Source organism: Stegostoma tigrinum, chromosome 6 (assembly GCF_030684315.1).
Source record: "Stegostoma tigrinum isolate sSteTig4 chromosome 6, sSteTig4.hap1, whole genome shotgun sequence".
In the NCBI taxonomy this organism is placed as follows: Eukaryota; Metazoa; Chordata; class Chondrichthyes; order Orectolobiformes; family Stegostomatidae; genus Stegostoma; species Stegostoma tigrinum.
In genome coordinates this window covers 107,870,820-107,895,128 of record NC_081359.1, presented here as the reverse complement: position 1 = coordinate 107,895,128, position 24,309 = coordinate 107,870,820, and the positions used below count along the sequence as shown (strand labels likewise).

General features: G+C 45.5%; 1 protein-coding gene across 4 annotated transcripts; it reads left to right on the top strand.

Moving 5' to 3' along the window:
- Window positions 1–1,675: 1,675 nt before the first annotated feature.
- Window positions 1,676–22,926, top strand: serpinh1b (serpin peptidase inhibitor, clade H (heat shock protein 47), member 1b). 4 transcript variants are annotated; one of them, XM_048533571.2, is made up of 6 exons: window positions 1,676–1,827; window positions 3,306–3,349; window positions 12,419–13,026; window positions 14,026–14,124; window positions 17,155–17,387; window positions 20,119–22,926. In XM_048533571.2, exons 3-6 carry the CDS (start codon window positions 12,423–12,425, stop codon window positions 20,419–20,421), a joined length of 1,239 nt encoding a protein of 412 aa, XP_048389528.1. In that variant the 5' UTR covers window positions 1,676–1,827; window positions 3,306–3,349; window positions 12,419–12,422; the 3' UTR covers window positions 20,422–22,926. The 4 variants fall into 4 exon arrangements, with proteins under 4 accessions (XP_048389528.1, XP_048389530.1, XP_048389529.1 ...); XM_048533573.2 differs by having other exon boundaries at window positions 1,676–1,895; XM_048533572.2 differs by lacking the exon at window positions 3,306–3,349.
- The last annotated feature ends 1,383 nt before the right edge of the window (window positions 22,927–24,309 follow it).

Sequence of the window (24,309 nt, the reverse complement as noted above, 5' to 3'; positions counted from 1 at the left end):
GCACTTAAAATGTCAGGGAACAGCAGACTGTGGACCAGGCGCAGGTATATGGGTTAGTACAGTTTAATGTTCGTTGGCCAGCATAGTCAGGGTGGGCTGAAGGGCCTACTTTTATGTTGCATGACTCAGTGAGTTTGTCAGAGATAATAGGAACTGCAGATGCTGGAGAATCCAAGACAACAAAATGTGAAGCTGGATGAACACAGCAGGCCAAGCAGCATCTCAGGAGCACAAAAGCTGACGTTTCGGGCCTAGACCCTTTGAAGGGTCTAGGCCCGAAACATCAGCTTTTGTGCTCCTGAGATGCTGCTTGGCCTGCTGTGTTCATCCAGCCTCACATTTTGTTGTCAGTGAGTTTGTCACCAGGTTCAGTGCTGGCGATGAGAAGCTATAAGCACGAGGGGAAACTGCAAGTGCTGGTGTCATTTCCAATGATGGTGAGAAGGTCAAGTGGTGATGTAATTGTAGCTTTTGGGAAATATGTTGGTTTTAAAGAATTGTCGAAAAAAGTCAATCGTCTCATGGTGGGAAATAGGTGCTGAGATTCCATACTTAAATTGTGACTGCAGCAAATAGTGAAATTCAGAGACATTTTCATTGGCAAAGGGATGTATGAACATGGAATTATTTTTTCCCACAGAGACCATTACATTGTTTATAAAAGGTTAGATGGTTGTTTAAAATGCAGGAAGAATCTAGAAAATTAGGAGAAACTGGAAGAGGGTGGGGGAGGTCAGAGAGGATTTTCTGTTGGTCTCCCAGCCAATGGCTGAATTCAGTGAATTTAGAAAGTATGTAGTGCTGAATGGCCTCCCTCTGGGCTCTTTGGCTCGCATTGACTTCTGGTCTAAAGCACTTTGATTTTAAATTTTCCATCCTTATATTCAAGCCCTTCTCCTGCCTCACCCATTACCTCTCTCTGCATTCTAATTCCTCCGGGTCAGACTCCCTTCTCATGAAGATTTTCACCTCTCCACAGCCAAAAGTAGTGCCTTCAGCTAGCTGGGCCTGAAACCCTAGAACTTCCTCCCTCTCCAACTCTCCTTAAAATCTTGCTTTTTGATCAAGAGACTCCCATAACTCCCCAAGATAACAAAGTGTAGAGCTGGATGAACACAGCAGGCCAAGCAGCATCAGAGGAGCAAGAAAGCTGATGTTTCGGGTCTGGACCCTTCTTCAGAAATGGGGGATTTTCTGTTCATCCAGCTCTACACTTGGTTATCTCAGATTCTCCAACATCTGCAGTTCCTGCTAACCCACAACTCTCCGTGTGGCTTTGTGTCAAATTTTGTCTATCCCTGCAAAGAGTCATACAGTGATACAACATAGAAGCAGGCCCTTCGGCACCTTGTCCATACTAACCAACAAACTACACTAATCCCATATACCTGTACATGGTCCATTGCCTACTACACACTGGCGGTTTAAATACTCATCCAGATGATTCTTAAATGTAGCTACATGATATAAATAAAGTTTGTTTTATAAACATGCAAGTATGTATGGTGATATCATTAGGATTGGCTGAGGATTAATGTAAAATTTGCTCTGGTAGATAAGTGGGGTGTTAACTGCCTGCGTTCTCGTCTCGACGCATTATGGAGAAACGTTGCCGGCGTTAAAGCGGGGTGGTCTCTGGGACCCAGAGGAAACCTCGGTGGGAGGTCTCTCTTGCCTGGTTCGAAGTTCAGCCTTTAAATAAACCTTACAAGGGAGCTTTGTTCATCCAGCTTTCCAGAACTTTCCAGCAGACAGCCGCACTCAGGGGGCTTTAGCCGAGGAGCCAAAAGGACCAGGAAGTCTCAGAGAGTTAGTGAAGGAGAGCAGGTGAGAGACTGTATGAAGAGTTATAACCCATCCGGGCTGCACTGTAATGGGACAAATGAATGCAGCAGGTCAGTCTCTGTCCAGTCAGACGGCCGCACCCATTGGGAATGAAAAGTTATGGGACGTCAGAAGTTTGTAAAACTTCTTAAATTTGTTTTAAATCTCTATGCTGCCATGGATAGTCGAGGGTTAGTCAATGTGCCCGTCCTACTGCACGGAATCTTAAACTGTCTTTGGAGTAAAATGCCCCAAAGTTGGACAAAAATTTTGTATTTGGAAAGATTTTGTATTTAAAGCAAAACTAGTCGCTATGTGGATGTGTTCATGTTTGCTGAGACAGTGTATCAAATTATTTGTAGCAAATTATGTAATGAAATTGTAAATAATTAACAATGTATTCTAGCCTTAATGTAAACCACGCGTCTCCTATACTTTTAACTGCATCTGATATCCTCATATTATGACACCCAATATGAATGTAATTTAGGATTGACTGAAGGGTCTCGACCCGAAAAGTCAACCTTCCTGCTCCTCTGCTGCTTGGCCTGCTGTCTTCATCCAGCTTCACACCGAGTTATCTTAAGTTACGATTGAGTTTATTTTTTGGTGTGCTTGTCAGAACTAAATTCTGACCAAATAAGACTGTGCAAATTCTTTGATTCTCTACCTTCCCCCGCCTCCCAGGAAGGAAGGGGAGGCAAATCGGAGATAACGGCGGAATGGGCGAGACAAAACGGTAAAGATCCAGTCACAATCTGGCAAATAATCCCTCGGAAAGTGATTTTTTTTTTCTTTGTAAACTTGCAAACTTCCCGTTCAGTTAAGAGTTGTTTTATTTTTAAACTTTGCTTTTCTTGCATCTTGTCATTGATGGTCCAAATTGGAAATCCATAATTTCAGACGAGAGGTGGGGTGGGGTTTGGAAGGAATGTATAAGGAAATTTCCAGACGTTCCGAAGAATTTGTCCACTCTGGCAGCCTCCATTGGCTGATTTTTTTTTTCCCTTCCCTTTCCTCCACACCCCTCCTCCTCTTTCTTTCTTTTAAAGAAATCAGAGGGGATGAAATGACTTGTGAGGCTGGATGAACACAGCAGGCCCAGCAGCATCTCAGGAGCACAAAAGCTGACGTTTCGGGCCTAGACCCTTCATCAGAAAAGGGGGATGGTTTCTCTCCATCTTCGGTCCGCCTCCCCCTCTCTCCCTATTTATTCCAGTTCCCTCTCCCCATCCCCCTCTCTGATGAAGGGTCTAGGCCCGAAACGTCAGCTTTTGTGCTCCTGAGATGCTGCTTGGCCTGCTGTGTTCATCCAGCCTCACATTTTGTTATCTTGGATTCTCCAGCATCTGCAGTTCCCGTTATCAGCGATGAAATGACTTGCCCACCTCACCCAAACCGGTCCGAACTCGCATTCCCCCATCCTGTTGGAAGTACTGGGGATAAAGTATCCTGTACTTGATTTGTTTATTTTCTTTCAGAATGACAAAGGCAAAAGTTGACATCACTTTGACAAAATTTCAAGGTTAGACCTTCTGATATTTATCACTTTATTGTGTTTTCCCTCGTGTGTGTGAAGAGTGTCATCGCATTTCTACCAGATCTTAGACTTGCAGATTTTTCGGTGTAAAGAGAGACCAGAACAGATTTCTCCGCCCCCTGAAATCTCATCATTGCCGGGCAGTGATTTTTTTTTCCCCAAAGTTAGGAACGCGGCCAGAACCTCTTGTATAATTCCCTGTTTGTGTGCGTGCTGGAACATGAAAATCGTTCTGATCTGCGCTTCCTGTTGCATTCCACAGCCGACGGCCCTGCAGTGGGGAATGTTGGATCTAAAACAGTCAGACTGTACTCCTATCTGACTGTCTTTTTTTTTGTCTCAGTCTTCAGAGATGAAAGAAAGAGGGTGGATTTTAAAAATCTCAGCCTTGCCGTCCAAGTTCCCCGAATCCCTCCCCTCCTTGATCTGTAACCTCCTCCGACCCTCTGTTCCTGCGGTTCAGGCAAGTTACACAGTATCCCCCAATTTTAATGGTTCGCGGTTTCAAAAAAAAACCGCTCGGATTTTCTTTAAACATTCTCTTGTTAAACTCTAACTGTCTACTACTTTGAGAAACCCCTGTGAGAGGGATTTTTTTTGCAGCCCTAGGTCCCGATCCCGCCTTCACTGGCTCGGTGTGAAGTGCAATTCCGATAGCACTTGTGTTCTACGTGAAGGGCGCTATATAAATGCAATTTGTAATGTGACTGTCTTTCCCCCCCCAACCCCCACCCCACCGGCCCGCACTCAGAGACTACGGCTGCAGTCAGGATGACCAGTTGAGTTGATTTAATTTTTTTTCCAGCCCCCACAGGAATTGAGGAGCTGTACCTAAAACTGAATGTTTGTCTCCCCCAAAGGGAGGGCGGATTGCTGGCAGAACCTCTTAGTCTCTGCAAGATGCTGGGAAGATGAGGATAGATTCCTCTTTGATAACAAAGTGTGGGAATGGATGAACACAGCAGGCCAAGCAGCATCTTAGGAGCATGCTTTTGTGCTCCTAAAATGATGCTTGGCCTGCTGTGTTCATCCATCCCCACACTTAGTTATCTCGGATTCTCCAGCATCTGCAATTCCCATTATCTCTGATTCCTCTTTGTTCTGAGGAGGATGTTAGAGCCGAAGGGCCAGAGCTGTACGCTCCCTGGGCTGCTGGCTTTCTCCTTGAAGTGTTGAAAGGCGGAAAGTTTAAATCTGGGTGTGGCCAGATCATTGTCTGGCGCTCTCAACTTGCCTTGGAGTTGGGAGGAAACGTGAGAAGAAACTTTCAAAATAAACTTTGTCATTTAATTCAGAGATAATGAGAACTGCAGATGCTGGAGAATCTGAGAAAAGAAAGTGTGGAGCTGGATGAGCACAGCAGGCCAAGCAACATCCTAGAAGACAAAAGCTGACGTTAGGTTTTGTGCTCCTAAGATGCTGCTTTCCCTGCTGTGTTCATGCAGCTCCATGCTTTTTTGCAAATAATTACACAACAAAGAAAGGAGCAGTGGGCAGGAGGAGTTAAGGGCTTTCTGTCTGACACTCAATTACTCAGTTATTTTAGAAAGATTCCAAATGCTTTAAAATTGGCTTTTTAGGAAAAAAAACTGGAAACAAGAACAGGCCATTTGGCCCTCTAAATCAGGAGCCATGCACATGGCAGTGACTAAGCCAGTTATTACACATCTCTAATTGCCCAGAGGACAGCAATGAATCCATTAGAATCCCTATAGTGTGGAAGCAGGCCATTTGGTCCATTGACTCCACACTGATCCTCTGAATAGCATCCCACCAAGACTCACACCGCCCCTCGCTGTAACCCTACATTTCCAATGGCCAACCCACACATTCCCAGACACTATAGCACAGCCAATCCATCTAACTTCCGCATCCTTGCACGGTGGAAGGAAATCCACACAGACACGGAGAACGTGTGCAAATGCCGCACAGACAGTCGCCTGAGGCTGGGATTGAACCAGGGTCTCTGGTGCTGTGAGGAACTGTGCTAACCGCTGAGCCACTGTGCTGCCTTAAACCACATTGCAGTGGATCTGGAGTTATATGTGAGCTCGACTGGGTTAGGATGGTAGATTTCCTTCCCTAATGGACATGGGTTTATACGGCAATTGGCAATGAATTCGTGGTCATCATGAAACTCTTAAATTCCAGATTTTAAAATAAAATGCCTTAGCAGGATTCAAAACCAGGTCCCTGGAAGGCCTCCTGCATTTGTAGACTAATAGTCTAGTTGTAATACCAATAGCCTATTGCATCCTCGAGCCTGCTCTGATGTTCAGTTTGATCATGGCCGGTCCTCTATCTGTTAGTGCCACAATGCAGCTTTCTCTCTATCCTTAACAGCTTGAAAATTTTCTAAAAAGCCATAGGATATGGGCATTTCTGGATTTTCTGCCTTTTCCTAAATCCCTTCACTAAGTCATTCTATCAAGTTGTTTCAAGGACAGGAGCCAGCAAGATTGCTGTCTGGGTGCCACATGGAGTCATGCAGGCATATTGAAATAACTCAGTACAGGCTGGTATCCCTTTATTTACATGTGCACAGCACATGACACCGAGCCATCTAACACAGGCAACTCCTAGAGTGAAGAGAACCTCTGACACTCCTGTTCATATCTGTCAGCCAGGGCTCCCTGATTGGAGCTGTTAACCTGGACCAATTGGGGAACTCATGTTCTGTGAGGCCCACCTGGCTGACTTTGTTCCAGCCACTACAGGTAACATGGCATGTTTCCTTTGGTAAAGGACAGTAGTAATTCATTGTCTTTTTAATATGCAGTTCAGGGAAGGTATGCTGAACTCATTTCTAGATTGAAAGGCTTACCTCATGAAGATCGTTCAATCAGTCTGTTCCTGTGGGTTTAGAAGAATTTGAGCAGATTTTTTTGAGAAGTAAGATTCTAAGGGGATCGGACAGGATGGATTCTGAGAGGATGTTTCCCTTTTATAACTAAGGGATACTTAAGAATAAAAGAACCAGGCTCAGTAAAAGGCCATTCAGCCCCTTGGGCCTGCACCACCATTTAATACAATCTTAGCTGATCTCCTGTCAGCCTCAACTCCACTTCAGAACGTGGAACAGTACAGGCCCTTCGGCCCTTAATGTTGTGTCGAACTTTTGCCCGAATCCTAAGGTCTACCTAACCTCCACCACGACCTTTAAACTAGCATCCATGTGCCTATCTAATTGTCTCTTAAAAGCCCCGAATGAAGCCAACTCCACTACCCTGTCCAGCAATGCATTCCATGCCCTGACCACTCTCTTGAGTAAAGAACCTACCTCTGACGTCTCCCCAATATCTACCTCCACTCACTTTATATCTATGTCCCCTCATAAAAACTACCTCGACCCTAAAAAAATGTCTCTGGCTGCCCATTCTATCTATACCTCTGATCATTTTGTACACCTCTATCAAGTCACCTCATATCCTTCATCACTCTAAAGAGAAAAGTCCTAGTTCTCACAACCTTTCCTTGTAAGACCTTCCCTCCCTTCCAGGCAACATACTGGTAAATCTCTTCTGCACCTTTTCCAACACTTCCACATCTTCCTGTAATGAGGTAACCAGAACTGGACACAATACTCCAGATGTGGCCGAACCAGGGTTTTGTATAGCTGGAGCATAACTTAGAACATAGAACAATACAGCGCACAGCAGGCCCTTCGGCCCTTGATGTTGTGCCGACCTGTGAACTAATCTAAGCCCCTCCCCATATGCTATCCCATCATCATTCATATGCTTATCCAAGGACTATCTAAATGCCCCTAATGTGGCTGTGTTAACTACATTGGCAGGCAGGACGTTCCACGCCCTTGCCACTCTCTGTGTAAAGAACTTGTCTTTGACATCTGTCTTCAATCTATCACCCCTCAATTTGTAGCTATGACCCCTTGTACAAATTGACGTCATCATCCTCGGAAGAAGACTCTCACTGTCCACCCTATCTAATCCTCTGATCATCTTGTATGTCTCTATTAAATCCCCTCTTAGCCTCCTTCTCTCCAATGAGAACAGGCCCAAGTCCCTCAGCCTTTCTTCATAGGGCCTGCGCTCCAGACCAGGCAACATCCTGGTAAATCTCCTCTGCACCTTTTCCAATGCTTCCACATCCTTCCTGTAATGGGGGCGACCAGAACCGCACTCAATATTCCAAATGAGGCTGCACTAGCGTTTTGTACAGCTGCAGCATGACATCATGGCTTCAGAACTCAATCCCTCTACCAATAAAACCTAACACACCGTAAGCCTTCTTAACAGCACTATCAACCTGGGTGGCAACTGCACGGCTTTTGAGCTCGATCCCTCTATTAATGAAAGCTAACACGTCATACGCCTTCTTAACAACTCTATTCACCTGGGTGCAGCTTTCAGGGAACTGTGAACATGAACCCCAAGATCCCTCTGCTCATCCACCTGCCAAGAATTTTTCTGTTAACCCTGTATTCTGCTTTCAAGTTTGTCCTTTCCAAATGAATCACTTTACTGCTTGCTCTCCGTAATCCTGTAGCCTGTTTCTAATCAACGGTCTGTGTCCTCCTTACGTTTCTGTGGGTGAAGGAATAAGAGATGAGGAGAAAGCTATTTCACCCAGATAGCCAGGAGCCTGTGCAAGTCCCTTCCCCAGAGAGTGGGTGGGCTGTGCTGCTGAATGCATCTAGGCCTGAGAAAGGTTTTCAGAAACGGGGTCCAGGGTTGTTGGATCAACCATAGTTTTATTGAATGGCAAAGCAGACCAGTAGGGCCAAATGGCCCATTCCTGGTCCTAACTCCTGCATTCTTGCAGGCATCCAGGATGTGCACCATCAGCACCATGTTAACCACAGTCAGAAACCTGATGGCCAGGCATGTCCCTCAACCTACAATGACCATCAAACCAGGGGATAAGCCCAGTTCAGTGGAGAGTGCAGGAAGGCATGGCCAGGGGCATACCTGAAACTGAGCTGTTAACCAGCCTACTTGCATGCAAACAGTGGAAGCAGAAAGCAAGAGAGAAGTTTGAGTCATTTTGCAAAGTTAACCATCAAAAATACTTGGACAGCACTTTCCAAACCCACAACCACCTCCCTTTAGAAGGACAAGGGCAGCAGATACATGGCAACACCATCGACCTGCAAGTTCTCTTCCAAGTCACTAACCATCCCGACTTGGAAATATATTGCCGTTTCTTCAGTGTCGCTGGGTCAAAATCCTGGAATTTGTTCTCTAAGGTTATTGTGGGTCTATCTCCAGCACATGGACTGTGGTTGTTCGAGAAGGCACCACCTTCTCAAGGAGCAACTTGAGACGGTCAATAAGTGTTTGCAGAACCAGCGACACCCATGTCCCAAGAATGAATTTGAGTCTTGCCTTTCATGTTGTTGGAGCACCGTAAGCCCATCTATAGCGATTTAGTTACAATAACATAGTGAGGTTTGTGAAATTGGACTTGCTGAAGTCTGACCTGTTGTGGGAGAAGTACTGCAGGGATGGGCCTCCCTCACTGGCTGTTACCTACCCACCCAGCCTCCACCTGCAATGAACTCTGAGACAAGTAGGACCCTTAGGCACACTTTGGGAGCATGTCCACAGTTTGTTATTTTGAAAATGCTAACACAAGTTGAGAAAGTTGTAGAGGAAGGCATATGGCATGCTTGTCTTCATCAGGCAGGGAATTAAGTATAAAAATTGACAAGTCATGTTGCGGCTGAATAAAACTTCAGTTAAGTTACATTTGGAGTATTGTGCGCAGCTCCAGTCACCGTGCTATGGGAAGGATGTGGAGCTTTGGAGAGGAGAGGGTTAATAGGATGCTGCCTGGATTGGAGTGCATTCTTTACAAGGAGAGGTTGGACAAACTTGGATTGTTTTCACGAGTGTGTCAGAAGCTGAAAGTGACCTGGTAGAATTACATAAAATTACTGGAAGTGTGGATAGGGTGGATAGTTGGAATCTCTTTCCCCAGGGTGGAAGTGTTAAATATTAAGGGGCATTGGTTCAAGATGAGAGGGGGAAGATATGAGGCAGATGTGCAAGGCCAGAGGGTAGTAGGTACCCAAAATCAGCTGTCTGGGGATGTGGCACAAGCAATATTATAGCAATGGTTGAGAGGTATGTAGACAGACATATGAACAGGCAGGGATGAGAGGGATACAGACTATGTACAGGCAGGTGGAATTAGTTTAGAATGGCATCGTGCTTGGCAAAGACATGGAAAGCTGAAGGGCCTGTACTGGTGCTGTACTGTTCTGTTTTTCATATGATCTTGTTTTCTTTACAATGGGACTGGCCAGTCAGTCAATCACTGAATTGCGGAATACACGGTTAACAGAAAGATTCTTGGCAGTGTGGAGGAGCACCAGGATCTTGGGGTTCATGTTCACCGTTCCCTGAGAGCTGCCATCCAGGTGGATAGAGTTGTTAAGAAGGCATGCGGTGTGTTAGCTTTTGTTAATAGAGGGATCGAGTTCAAGAGCCATGAAGTTATGCTGCAGCTGTACAAAAGTCTGGTTCGGTCACATCTGAAGTATTGTGTCTAGTTCTGGTGGCCGCATTACAGGAAAGATGTGGAAGCGTTGGAAAAGGTGCAGAGGAGATTTAACAGGATGTTGCCTGGAATGGAGGGAATGTCTTACAAGGAAAGGTTGTGAGAGCTAGGGCTTTTCTCTTTAGAACGATAAAGGATGAGAGGTGACTTGATAAGAAGTGGACAGAATGATCAGAGGTACAGATAGTGGACAGCCAGAGATTTTTTCCTAGGGTGGAGGTAGCCATTATGAAGGGCCATCACTTTAAAGTGAGTTGGGGTCGATACAGGGGAGATGTCAGAGGTAGGTTCTTTACTCAGAGTGGTCGGGGTGTGGAATGCATTGCCACAGAGGGTAGTGGAGTCGGCCTCATTAAGGGCATTTAAATGCTATTAGATAAGCATAAGGATGATAGTATAAGGTAGTGGTGGAGGTTAGATAGATCTTGGGTTTCGGGTAAAAGTTTGGCACAACATCGCGGGCTGAAGGGCCTGTACTGTGCTGTACAGCTGTGTGCTCTATGTTTATTGAGTGATGTTGTTCAGGGGATAAATATCAGGTAAGATACACAGTGCCGGATCTCAGGGGAGATGCTCAACAGTAGCATAGGTCATTATGGAATCTAGGAGCAGTTGAGGAAATGGTTATTAGAGTGAAATTGAGAGACAGGCATTTGGAACCAAAACTAGCATTGCGCGCGCACGCCCGCATGTGTGTGTATGTCTGTCAGCTTGTGTTTGTGTCCCTGTGTATGCCTATTACTGTCCATGTGTCGCAGTGCATTGTGCATGCTGATGTTTCCTAAACCCCATTTGTTAATTCTCTGTTGAGTGAGTTGCTGCTGCCTTCAACTGCTGCAGCTTTGTGGTCTGAATACAGGCCAGGCACTGAGAGTGATTGTTTTTGAAATAAAGGCAGTCTCAAATGGATCCAGATTTCCAGATATGCTGTAAGGCACAAGAGAAGGTCCCTCCCCCTCCAGCTGAGGATTTGCCACGTAGACAGATGCTCAAACCAAGGACAGAGATATCGGGCAAGTTCTTTGAGACCCGCTTTAAACATTCACTTGCGAGTGTAGATCTGTTGTGTTTTGAGATAGCTCTCCCAAGCAGTGTCTGAAAAGCCCTCAAATCCAAGATAGACTGTATTCAGATTCCTCTTGGTATTTACTACTTCTAGTATTTCTTTAAATTTCAATCTCCCATTCTGTCGTCTTTGTCCTGAAGTGGGCTTGCGGGCTGTTGCTTCATGGCTGCAGATCTGAGTGGTCAGTCTATCCAGGGCCTGGACAGTTCTTCCAGTATCGGGGCAGTCCAGAATTGTATCGTACTCTTTGTAAGTAGTCATGCAAACAATTTTGTGTGCAGACATATACACAAATAAGTGTGAACTTCAATAAAACCTGCACCAAACCTGTTCGCCCATTTAGTCAGTGCTCTATCTGTTCCTAAGCAATCATCAGTATTAAAAATTTTCATCCTTGCTTTAAAATGCTTCACTGTTTTTTGTCATCTACTTTAGCCCCACTATCATTCAAGATCTCTACATTCTATCAGTTCTGACCCCTTGAGCTTCCCTGATCTGAATCGCTCCACCATCAGTGGCCATTACTCCATGCCTGGAGTTCCGTCCTAAGCCTCTCACCATTTCCCTTGCCTTTTTTTGAGGGATTCCTCCTTTAAAACTTCGCCGTTTCAGCAAGCTTTTGAACATTTTGACCTCATCTTATTGGGGGGGGCTTTGTGAAAAATGTAGCTCTGTGATTCCGTGTCAAGAGGCTTGGTATGTTCTATTATAGCGAGTGTCATAAATCCCATTGCACATACACCTATATGAAACCAACATGCGTAGACAGCTATGTATTTGCACACAAACATGCATGACTGCACACATCTTCTTACACAGCTCATTGGATAGTGAAAAGTAACTACAAATAACAGCAGTTGGTGTCTCCCTCAGGACCAACAAACCATTTTTAATAGCTGAAGGAATTCACTAATGTAGGTTTAATCAGCAAATTAAAAACAAAATGCAGGAAATGCTCAACAGGTCTGGCAGAATCTGAAGAGCGAAACAGTTCATGTTTTTAAGATTGACCTTCCATTTCAGATTTCCAGTGTCGATGTATGTCTTTTCAATTTTTGATTTGTTTGGTATTCCTTGCATCAACTTGTTTGGTCCTGTGTGTGCGCCTGGGAAAGAGCTCGATTTTTATGGAGTGGTTGTGATATCTGCCCTAATTTCAGACGCTGAGAACTCTGCACTGATGTCTGCATTGAGAAGGGAGAGTCCCCCGCATCTTGCATTTTAATGTGCTTGCGTAAAGCCCTGCACTCGTCAGCAGGACCATTTGCAAATTTGAGCCCCAGTTCTGATTTTCGGCAGAGAGCGAGCACTCAGTGCAGAGGGAATGCCGCATTGTTGGAGGGTTGGTGCCGAGGGAGTGCCACACTGTCGAAGGGAGGTTACGATGGAGCATGGCAACAGGAGTCCACTACTCTCATGGCCCAAGATTTTAATTCGGCGTTCTGTTTCTTTTCTTTTTGCAGGATTATGGCGCCCCCTTCTGCTGGAACCATGTGGGTAGGCAAACTGCTGGCCATCGTGCTCCTGGCTGCTGTCGCAGTGGCTGAGGAGAAACTGAGCGAGCACACTGCTGCTCTGGCAGATAACAGCATCAAGCTGGGTCTGAGCCTCTATCACACCATGGCCAAGGACAAGGGCACTGAGAACATCCTCCTCTCTCCTGTGGTGGTCGCCTCTTCCCTCGGCCTGGTGTCCCTTGCTGCCAAGGAGCCGACTGCCAGCGAGGCCAAAGCGGTGCTGGACATGGGTAAGGTGCAAGATGACAAGCTCCACTCGGCACTGTCCCAGCTACTCACCGAAGTCAGCAATTCCACCGCGCGCAACGTGACCTGGAGGATGGGCAGCCGGCTGTATGGGCCAACCTCGGTCAACTTTGCCGATGACTTTGTGAAGAAGAGCAAGAAGCACTACAATTACGAGCCCTCTAAGATCAACTTCCGGGACAAGAAGGGAGCCTTGAAGTCCATCAATGAGTGGGCGGCAGAGAGCACCGACGGCAAAGTCGCTGAGGCAACCAAAGATCTGACAAAAACCGATGGAGCTATGATCATCAACGCCATGTTCTTCAAACGTAGGTGGCTTTTCTAAAAGGGGAAGTAGGAGGGAGCAGGCAGAGACAGTAGGAAAGTCACTGGATCATTCTGTCAGAAACTCTCATCGTCTGCGACCGCAGGCTTCAAAGCCCATCGCAGCAGCCGTGTTAATTCGGTGAATTAAATCCAGAAGCCTGGTTTGGAGCTACACGGTTTGCCTGGTTTCTTGGCTGTAAGGGTGTCTGTGTGACACCACCGGACGAGCGATCCAAATGCCCATTACTCTAGGGAAATGGGGTACCACGGTAGCTCAGTGGCTAGCGCTGCCGACTCACGGTGCTGCGGACCCAGGCTCCATTCCACCCTCTGGCGATTGTCTGTGTGGAGTTTGCACGTTCTCCTGTGTCTGCGTGGGGTTTCCTCCCACAGTCTAAAGATGTGCAGGTTAGGGTGGATTGGCCGTGGGCTAAATTATCCCATATTGTCCAGGAATGTGCAGGCTAGGTGGGTTAGCCATGGAAAATGCAGGGTTACAGGTTAGACGGTGGGTCTCGGTGGAATGCTCCTCAGGTGGACTTGATGGGCCAAATGGCCCCTTGCTGCACTGGAGAGATTGAGTGATTCAAACCCACCACTGCAGCTGGTGGGACTTGAATTCAAGTTGTAAATCTGGCATTGATTTGTCTCCGTGACGGGGATCGTGACAACAATGGTTTTTTTTGTTAAAACTCACCTTATTCATTCACATCCTTTTGTTTTGAGAGGGGAAGAATCCTGACCTGGTCAGACCTACATGTGACACCAGATCCATGGCAATGTGGCTGTCTGTTAAGTGCCCTCTGAAATCACCCTGCAAGCCTCTTAGTTCATGGGCAACTAAGGATGGGAAATAAATGCTCGTCTTGCCAGCAATGCTCACCTCCTGTAAAAGAATAAATAGATCCTTGTAGTTTGGCCTTTTTTTTTTGGTTTGAACTGGTTTGCTCTTGACCAGGCCAATCATTCACATTCCCCTGTTATTTACTTTGTGTTCACAGCTCACTGGGATGAACAGTTTCATCACAAGATGGTGGACCAGCGCAGTTTCATGGTGAGCCGGTCTCTCTCAATTGGGATCGACATGATGCATCGTACAGGTAGGTCTCCACCTCCCGGCAGACATTGCTGAAGCTTGAGCACTCTGGTCACTCACAGTACCGAAGGAATACTTCATTGTCGGAGGTGCCATCCTTCAGACAAGATATTAAACCACGGCCTCATCTACCCTATCAGATTTCATTGGAACTAGTTTTAAGAGAAAGAGGAACGTTCCCTGGTCAGTGTTTATCCCACAATTAGTGAAAGGTAAAGTCACCACATCCCATTGTCTCATTATAAAGACTGAGACAGATGATTGCTGATGTTTTAACCTGATGGTCAACATGCCTTAGGCTGGGGGTAAGTTGACCAGGCAGGGCCTGCACTGTTGATGAAGACTCTGCATTGCATACCAGCCATCCAGCCGACCTAAGTGTTAGGTTCGTTTTTCGGAGACCCTCACAGACTTGATGCAATAGCAAGACACTGACCTGGCTATAAAAACACAATCCTTTATTTTTAAGCAAATCCAATCTGTGGAGGATCGCCGTTCTCAATCCGGCACAGAGCTGAGTTTCATAAGCAATTCTCCCCGAACAGCAGACAGTCCCTGCTTTTTATACTCTATGAATTGGCTGATACATAAAACAATTACTACATTCAGAACATAGAGAACAGGATGCAGCATTGATTGTTCTCAAAGTGACTGATGACGACAGGGTGTGATTTCAAGTCGCCGAAGTGTCTGACTTGAGCAAAGGTCACTGACCTGGCCACTTCAGTAGAAACAGAAGTCTCACCCTTTACCAACATTTCCCACCCAATCCTATTTGGGCAGGAAGTTTAAGACAGTTTCCACATATCCCTGTGTAAGAAGATAAGGAGCATAAAAATTAATGCAATGTTACCCCATTAACATCTCAAGTAAATCAACCCCATCCCTCAATCAACTTAACCTTCACTTAACAAAAGAACACTAATTATTTCTGAAGAAGGGTCCCGATCCAAAACATCAGCTTTCCTGCTCCTCTGATGCTGCCTGGTCTGCTGTGGTCCTCCACTTCAACAGTATGTTATCTCTGACTCCAGCACCTGTAATTCTTGCTGTCTCACTAATTATCTCTATTTGTTTTAAAGCAAATCCCTCAATCGACATCACTTTGAGACAAGACTAACTCTTGAGTCTTTTTTTATATTCATTCATGCGATTTGAGTGTTGATGGCTCAGCCAATGTTTATTGCCTATCCCTAATTGCCCTTCAGAAACTGCTGTTGTGATCCACTGCAGACCATAATCCCATTGCTGTGTTTGTGGGGCGTTTCCTCTAAGTTGGATGCCCCATTTCTGACACTACAGTGGCAGCAATGCCTTGAGGTGGATCAGAAATCCATTGGGTCACCCTACACAGGTGGCACTCTCCACTGGGAAGCAGTCATTGACCTCTGGAGGCTGACTGTTGTTTGGAAGGGCTTTGGAGGAGGACTTTCTCAGACTGAGAGATAAGACATCATTGAGGTTGAGTTAGACACCCCTTTGGTCGACAAGGGAATCAAGGGTTGTAATCGTAGCCAATAGGAATTGATCCAGTCATCCATGGTTATATTAAATAGTGGAGCAGATTTGAGGGGCTGAATGGCCTGCAACTGCTGAGTTGCCTTTAGCAGCCTGTGCTGAGTCTTTGGAAGAATTGGGCCAATGAGCCCCATTTACTTTTTCTTCCTCTTTCCTCAAATCCTGGCACTGTTGCCAGTTCAGGTATTTATCCAGCTCCTACTCAAAGGAACAGTGAACCTGCTTCCACTGCCCTTTACAGACGGTGCATTCCAGATAACAACAGCTCACTGCCCAATAATCTTCCTTGTCTCCCTTCTGCTTCTGTTGCCAGTTACAACAAACCTATGGTCCTCCGTTTCAGGTAACGGGAGGGCTGGTAATCCGAGGTGCTAAAACTCACCTGGTAATCCAGAGACCCAGCTAGTGTGCTGGGCATCTGAGTTGAACCTTGCCATGGCAGGTGTTGGAATTTCAATCCAACCAAAGTTTAGAATTAAGGCTAATGATGACCATGGAATTGGAGTCAATTGTTGGGTCAAGCCTACTTGGTTCCTAAATGTCCTTTAGGGAAGGAAATCTGCCATCCTTACTCAGCCTGGCCAACATGTGGCTCCAGACCAACACTGCTTGACTCTTAACTGCACTAAGGTTTTGGAGTATATCTGCAGCTCGGGTTGTGGGCATTGAGGTTGGTTGGCTCGCCGAGCTGGTTTGTTGTTCTGCAGACGTTTCGTTACCGTGCTGGGTAACATCCTCAGTGCAGCTTCCGATGAAGTGTCGGTGTGTTTTCCCGCCTGGTTTTTAAACTCTGGCGTCCATTGCGATGGATTGCCTCACTTCAGGGTTTCCTCCGTCATGGAATGTATTTGGGGCCAGGTTCATTGTGTTTATTAACAGCCTGCTTCATGGAGCGCCAGGCTTCCAGGAATTCTCGTGCTTGTCTCTGCCTAGCCTGTCCCAGGATCTTGGTGTTGTCCCAGTTGAAGTGGTGATTCTCCTTGTCCGTGTGGATTGAGATGACTGGCTACAAAAAGACATGATCAATACTCAATCATCTCAATCCACACGGACAAGGAGAACCACCACTTCAACTGGGACAACACCAAGATCCTGGGACAGGCTAGGCAGAGACAAGCACGAGAATTCCTGGAAGCATGGCGCTCCATGAAGCAGGCTGTTAATAAACACAATGAACCTGGCCCCAAATACATTCCATGACGGAGGAAACCCTGAAGTGAGGCAATCCATCGCAATGGACGCCAGAGTTTAAAAACCAGGCGGGAAAACACACCGACACTTCATCGGAAGCTGCACTGAGGATGTTACCCAGCACGGTAACGAAACGTCTGCAGAACAACAAACCAGCTCGGCGAGCCAACCAACCTCCACATCTTAACTGCGCTCTTGTGCCATGAGGGATAAGCAATAAATGACGGTCTTAACTGTGATGCTTACATCTTGTGTATTAATTAAAACTAATTCCTGTGTTGATGGATCAAAACTCTCACTTTTAATTTGTTTCTCTCCTGCTTAGGTCTTTATAACTTCCATAAGGATGAAACCAACCAGGTGAATGTGTTGGAGATGCCCCTGGCCCACCAGCTATCCAGCATGATGTTAGTCATGCCACTCCATGTGCAGCCTCTGGACAGGCTGGAGAAACTGCTGACCAAGGAGCAGATCAAGACCTGGCTGGGCAAGCTTCAGAAACGGGCTGTGGCCATCTCCTTGCCAAAAGTCAAGCTGGGGGTTAGCCACGAGCTGCAGGTAAACCTAAAACCACAGAGCAAGAGCTTGTGATTGTGGAGCGTCCTCCACCACCGAAGGAAGGAATCTCAGCTGCCCATTAGCACACTGCAGGATCCCACAGACAGACCTCCTGATGGTGATCGGGGCATCTGTCTTTTTTTAATTCATTCATGGGATGAGGGCATCACAGGGTAGGCAACATTTATTGTCCATCCCTAATTGCCCAGAGGACAGTTCATGGTCAACCACCTTGCTGTGGGTTTGGAGTCACATGTAGGCCAGACCAGGTAAGGATGGCAGTTTCCTTCCGTAAAGGACCTTAGTGAACCACATGGGCTTTCCCTAACAGTTGGCAATGGATTCATGTTCATCGTTAGATTCTTAATTCCACATATGTTTACTGAATTCAAATTCTACTGCCTGCCATGGTACAACTTGAACCTGGGCCCCCAGAATGTTATCTGGGTCTCTGGATTAACATTCCCACGAGAATACCACTGGGCCATCGCCTTCCCCAGCCATAATGTAGATTGAGCAGATCTTCCCTTGCCCCTCTTCAAAGTAGAGGACATGGTTTAAAGCCCCTTTCAGAGGGCAGTCGTTCCAACAATGCAGCAATCCCTCAGTACTCCAGCTGCAGTTTCAGCTTGAATAGGCTCTCCAGCTCTGGGATGGGATTTAGATCCATAACTATCTGAGTGAGAGAGGCTAAAATGCAACAACCCCCAGGTCACTGCCTGCCCTGCACCAATTCTGTGATGCCGTTTATCACATAATATACAGTTGGCCAGGCAATCTCACAGTCATTCAGGACTCCTACTAAATCCTGGATAACAAAGTGGCCAGGTAGCAATTGGAAGGGGCTCTGTAAGGATCAGAGCAGGCTTGTTCGCCAGTATTAGCCTCCAGTAAAATACTAGAAATAGGAGTAGGAGTAGGCCATTCAGTCTGTCATTCCTGCTCCCTAATTCAATGTGATCTCTCTCTCTCCCTCGGTTCCCTGAGTCTAAAAATATTGTGTATTCCAGCCTTCAAACATACTCAACAATAAATGTGCACAATCCTGTGGAATAGAGAATTTCAAAGATTCACAACCCATTGAGTGAAAACGTTTCTCTTCATCTCAGTTCTAAATAATCAACCGTTAAACCGAGACATTATTTGAGATTCCCCAGCTGTAGGCTCCCTCAGTGAGGTCTCCTGTCATTTGAGGTCTCTCCAGAGACTGTCAACCCTGTTTAGTCGGTCACATGATCAAAGAACCTTTGCATTCCCAGGGATGAATTGATATTAAATGTTTACTGTACAAGCCCCAATGCAAGTAGATGACTTTAAATGTGGAGAGCAGAAGTGTACACAGTCCTCCAGATGTGGTCCCATCAGTGCTCTGAATAAATAAAGCGGTTTTAGTTTCCATTTCAGCTGTACCTTGAAGTAAGCAATAACATTTAATTAGCTTTCCTAGTTGCTTACAGTCCTATGTGTTAGCTTTTTCCAATCCATGCTCTTGGATCCCACTGCATCTTGGAGCTCTGCAACCTCACACCAGCTTTTGTTTATTTATTTTCATTTTAATATTGGGTTATTTCCCCCTTTTTGTTACTCACTGAGGAAACAAGGTGATGTATTTTCCAAATGAAGTCTTGTCGCAGTGACCCAAAACATTGGTAAGTCCACATTTGGAGTACTATGTGCAGTTCCGGTCACCCTACTAAAAATAAGGAGATTATTAAGTTAGAGTGCGGAAAATGTTTTCTAGGAAGCTGTCTGGACTGGAAGGTTTGAGTTAAAAGGAGAGGCTGGATAGATGGGAATTTTTCTCTAGAGTTTAGGAGACTGAGGGATGACCTTATAGAGACCGATTAAAATCGTGAGCAGGCATAGATAAGTTAGATAGCCAACAGATTTTCCCCATAGTGGGGGAGCCTAAAAGTACAGGGCATTGGTTTAAGGTGAGAGGAGAGAGATACAAAAGGATCCGGGGGGGTAACTTTTTGTTCTCAGATAGTGGTGAGTGTCTGGAATGGGCAGCCAGAGATAGTGGTGGAGGCAAGTACAGTTTCTTTGTATTTAAGGAACATTTTAGACAAGTACATGGAGGGATATAGCCCAAACACAGGCAAATGGGTCTAGATTAATTGTGAAAACAATTACAGCATGGACAAGTTGGGCTGAAGGGCCTGTTTCAATCGCTGTAAACCTGTGTATCCCATCAATAGATTCATAATGTGTTCAAGGGGTTAAATAATGGAGAGCAAATTGACATTCCCCTGTGGTGAGGGGCACTGTGTGGTTTTGAAGATAATTTTGAAGATTCGACTGGTTGGTTACAAAGTCCTCCTTTGCTGGGAGGACCTGTTTATTTTCTGATTTGCTGTAACGTACCGCCAAAACAGGAGACTGAGGAGTGAACTAAGTGAGGTGTTCAAAAATGCCTATCAGATTCAATAGGATAGACACGAAGAAACTATTATAACGATTGGGGCAACACTGACCAATGGAATATAGTCTTAAAGCGAGGCCACTCGGTGTGAAACCAAAAGGCACTAACTCAGACATGAGGTGTGGAAGTCTGATTCTCTGTTGCTTCAGTAATGGTGGGTTCCTGTTTCACTGGGTCAGTAGTTTTGTGGAATAGAGATGCAGATGGAGCTGAATGGTGGACAATGCTGCTAGAGCCGAACAGCTGACTCCCCTGCTCCTGTATGGGCTAGCCATGACTAATGATCCATCTTTATTCTGCACCTAGAAACATCTGGCCAGTATTGGTCTCGCCACGGCGGTTGACAAAACCAAAGCCGACTTGTCGAAGATCTCTGGGAAGAAAGACCTGTACCTGGCCAATGTCCTCCATGCTGCGGCGCTAGAATGGAGCACTGATGGAAACCCCTATGATGCGTACATCTATGGGCGGGAGGAGCTGAAGAACCCTGAAATCTTCTACGCTGATCATCCGTTCTTCTTCCTTGTCAAGGACAAGAGGACAAACTCCATCCTCTTCATTGGGCGACTGGTGAAGCCTGAAGGCAGCAAGATGCACGATGAACTGTAGCCACTGAATGGTTCCGGTGCTAAAGGGTGTAGCTGATGCTCAAATTGCAATGTGTCTTTAAGTTGTTTTTTTCCCCCAAAAAAAGTCAACTATTCTATCTTGCAGATTTGACATCCTGTCTTTGGGTTAGAGTGTTAGGTGTGTATTACCATCTCCAATTGCCCCTTTGGTGGGATATTGTCAGCCAGTTCACAGCCTGTTTGTCCCAAACCCCTGCCTCAATCTTGGGTGGGCTCTCTGGCTCCAGAAGTATTATTGCTTCCACCTCTCAATGTTTGTACTTTGAGCCATTAGCAGGAATAGTATCAAACCCTACATAGAATCAAATCAAACTAAAAGCATAAGAACAGGACATTCAGCCTATCTAGTTTTTGCCAGCAGGTATACCCTCCCCAAGAGTCTGCTCCTACTCTTAGTCTCCCCCTATTCATTTCACCTTCCTCTCACCACCCACCTTCCCTTTAAATGCACTCCAGTAATCCACCTCAACCACTTGATTTGCATTCTAACCTTCCCTGAGTAAACACGTTCTCCCTGAATTCTCAGTGGATTTTTAAGTTGATGTCCCAATATGTTTTAACAAAATGTGTTGACCACTTGTGGAATTTCTTCTTGGCCACGGGATGTGGATGTCGTTGGCTGGGTCAGCATTTGTTCTTCAGACTTAATTGTCCCCAGAGAAGGTGAGGGTGAGCTGCCTTCTTGAACAGCTGCAGTCCAAGTGCTGCAGGTTGACCCACAAAGCCCTATAGGGAGGAAATTCCAGGATTTTGATCGAGCGACAGTGAAAGAACAGTGATATGTTTCCAAGTCAGGATGGTGAGTGGCTTGGGGTGGATCTTGCAGATAGTGATGTTCCCATGTTTCTGCTGCCCTTGTCCTTCTAGATGGAAACCGTCATGGGTTTGGAAGATGCTCTCCAAGGATCCTTGGTGAATTTCTGCAGTGCATCTTGTAGATAGTACACACGACTGCTACTGCATGTTGGTAGTGGATAAGATGCCAATCAAATGGGTTATTTTTGTCCTGGATGGTGTCAATAGCAATTTCTTTTAAAATCTCCATCTTTTCTCAGGGAGTGCAGTTTCAAATTCTCAATGAGGGGCTGTGACTGGGACTTGAACATGGCCAGCATTGTGCAATGGCTATGGCTGGAAGCTGATGTGTAGTTTTCATTCTCATTCACTTGGAGCTGAGCAATTTGTATGCTATAAACACCGGGTGATGTGTGAATCTGAGAGAGCTGGAAGTTAGCTGAGGTGACTATTTATCAGTAAATCAGTCTAGTTGCACCACATGGAGTACATTACTTTGACTTGTCAGAGCAAACTTGTGGCTTATGCTCCCCACTGACCTCCTTCCACCTTATTTCATCTCAACCCAGCACCCTCGCTGCTGTGTGTCATTGAATTTCCCTTTTAAATACACCACTTGCAATTCCCTTCAGTATGATAGAAACTTCCATGCTCCGGCTCCTGAATTCCCTTTAGAATGAATCTTATGAGTTCTGTACCCCCACTATGAATGCTTTGCTGAAGTGGTACTGAGGTCTGCAGTAAACCTGGCAGGAACTCTGAGGTACCCTGTCCAGTTGGAGGAGAATTATCCCCCAAATTCTTTTTTTTTTTAAAAAAAAAAGCCAGAAACTGACTGTGAGAATGTCACCTGTCAGGGCCATGTTGAAAGTCTTGGGGAGAAAGATGATGAGCGAGACCCAGCTCATGAGATTGCATCGCTCTTCAATTCTTAGCCTGATGCTGCAGGTACTCAGTTCCTGAATGATTTATTCCAATTAACTGCAAAACTTGCTCAGTATGAACAGCGTTAAATGCACGGGTGGTATCCCAGGGTGTTTCGGTAAGAGCTGGTGGGTTCTTATACATGTCACCTGGAAAACGGACTTAACTTAGTGGAGGTAGTGTGTTACTGTTCACTTAGCCGGACTTGCTATGGTAACATGGTGTAGTCTGGAGCTATAGATAATGATAATAGGGGCACCGATGGTCTTCTCATGGCGCAACTGGTCTGGAATCTTCCTTGCTGTTACCACCTGCTGTTGGCGGGATTTGCAGTTTGGCCCTTGGTCTGGTTGGCTGCAGGCCTTGAACCCGGCACTCCTGGAGCAGAGGCAGTGACACTACCCCCTGCACCAAAGACCTGCGATAACGAAGACCAACACATGTGCAAATCAGTTTGTTGTCAATAAATAACTCTCGCACGTGAGCCAGCTTGTGTAATACTACTCAGACAGTCAAGAATGAGGCTGAATCAGTTTTTGTGTTGGGAGCAGTCCATGTACGTTCCAAACAGGGGTTTGGTGATGAAATATCTCATCGAAAGAAAGTTCTTTCATTGCTCTACCCATCGACTGACTGACTGTGGATTTACTCATGTTACAGGATTTCTTGGCCACACATCTGTGAAGATGGTTTAGTGGTGACTGTTACAACATTTGTGTGAAACCGCTTTTTGGTTACGTTTCACAATAAAAATTGAAACGACAAATTGCCTTTCATTCTTTGTTCCTCCTCAATGAGAAGCTGATCTGAAGATATCATGTGGGGACATGGTGTTTGCTAGGGAGATGTTTAGATCATTTGGCCCATTGAAGCCTGCTTCAATCTCAATAATTGTGAATGATCTAATTATTTACCCCCTAGACCCCAGCCCCCACCCCGGCTGATCTGTGTTCTAACCTCTTACCCTTAATACCTTTGCTGAAGAAAAATGTACCTCTTGGATTTAAAATTAACGTACGATCCAGCAACAACTGTTGTTTTGCCGAAGAGAGTTCCAGACCTCTTCTAACCTTTGTGTATAGAAGTGTTTCCTAACATCTCCTGAATGAAAACAAATTTGCTGGAAAAGCTCAGCAGGTCTGGCAGCATCTATGAAGGAAAATATAGAGTTAACGTTTCAGGTCCTGTGACCCTCAAGGCTGTGAGGAAGGGTCACCGGACCCCACACGTTCACTCTTTTTTTCCTTCACAGGTGCTGCCAGACCTGCTGAGCTTTTCCAGCAACTTTGTTTTTGTTCCTGATTTACAGCATCCGCAGTTCTTTTGGTTTTTTATCTCTCCCGAATGGTCTGGCCCTAATTCTCAGTTCTGGAATCCCCAACCAATGGAAAACAGTTTATCTTTACCTACCCAATCTTGAAGACTTCAATTTGATCATTTCTTAACCCTCTAAATTCAGGACAAAACAGGCCTAGTTAGTATAATCTGCCCACATATCTTAACTCGTGAATGTCCTAGTGTAATTTTTTTTGTAAATCTATATTGTATTCATTTTAAAGAATTCCTCGTAATCCTCACCTTGAGGAGAACATCTCTTACTTGGAATGTGTGTGCCCTCGTTCTAGCCTCTCCCAAATGGGGAAACCACCTCATGGTACACACTTTGCCAAAACCCTTCAAAATACTTAGCTGTTTCAATCAGGTAATTCTTCTCTGAAGAAGAGTCAAACCAGTCTCAATGTTAAGTCTTTTTCTCCCTCCAGAGATGCTTCTCTACCTGTTGGGTTTCTCCAGCATTCTCTGTTTTAAATTCAGAGCTTTGTGCTAAACTCTAGACCAGCTCAAATTTTCCTTCTGACAATCCCAATCTCTTTGTATTCACTTCATCAGAATTGGGGGACAGACTGTTGAAGTGATAATCATGAATCTTACCCAACATTGCTCAGAGATTGCTGCTCCTTACATTATATAGCACAGCATGTAGTGTCATCAACTATTAAAAAGACATAAATAGGCCATTTATATTCTACAGAAGCCGCTTCCCACCTGTACTATTTTTGTATTTCCCCCCCACTGGGATTTCCTACGGCATAGTAAATGCAAGACAGGATTCCTGGAGAACAGTGACCAACAAATCCACATTGAACAG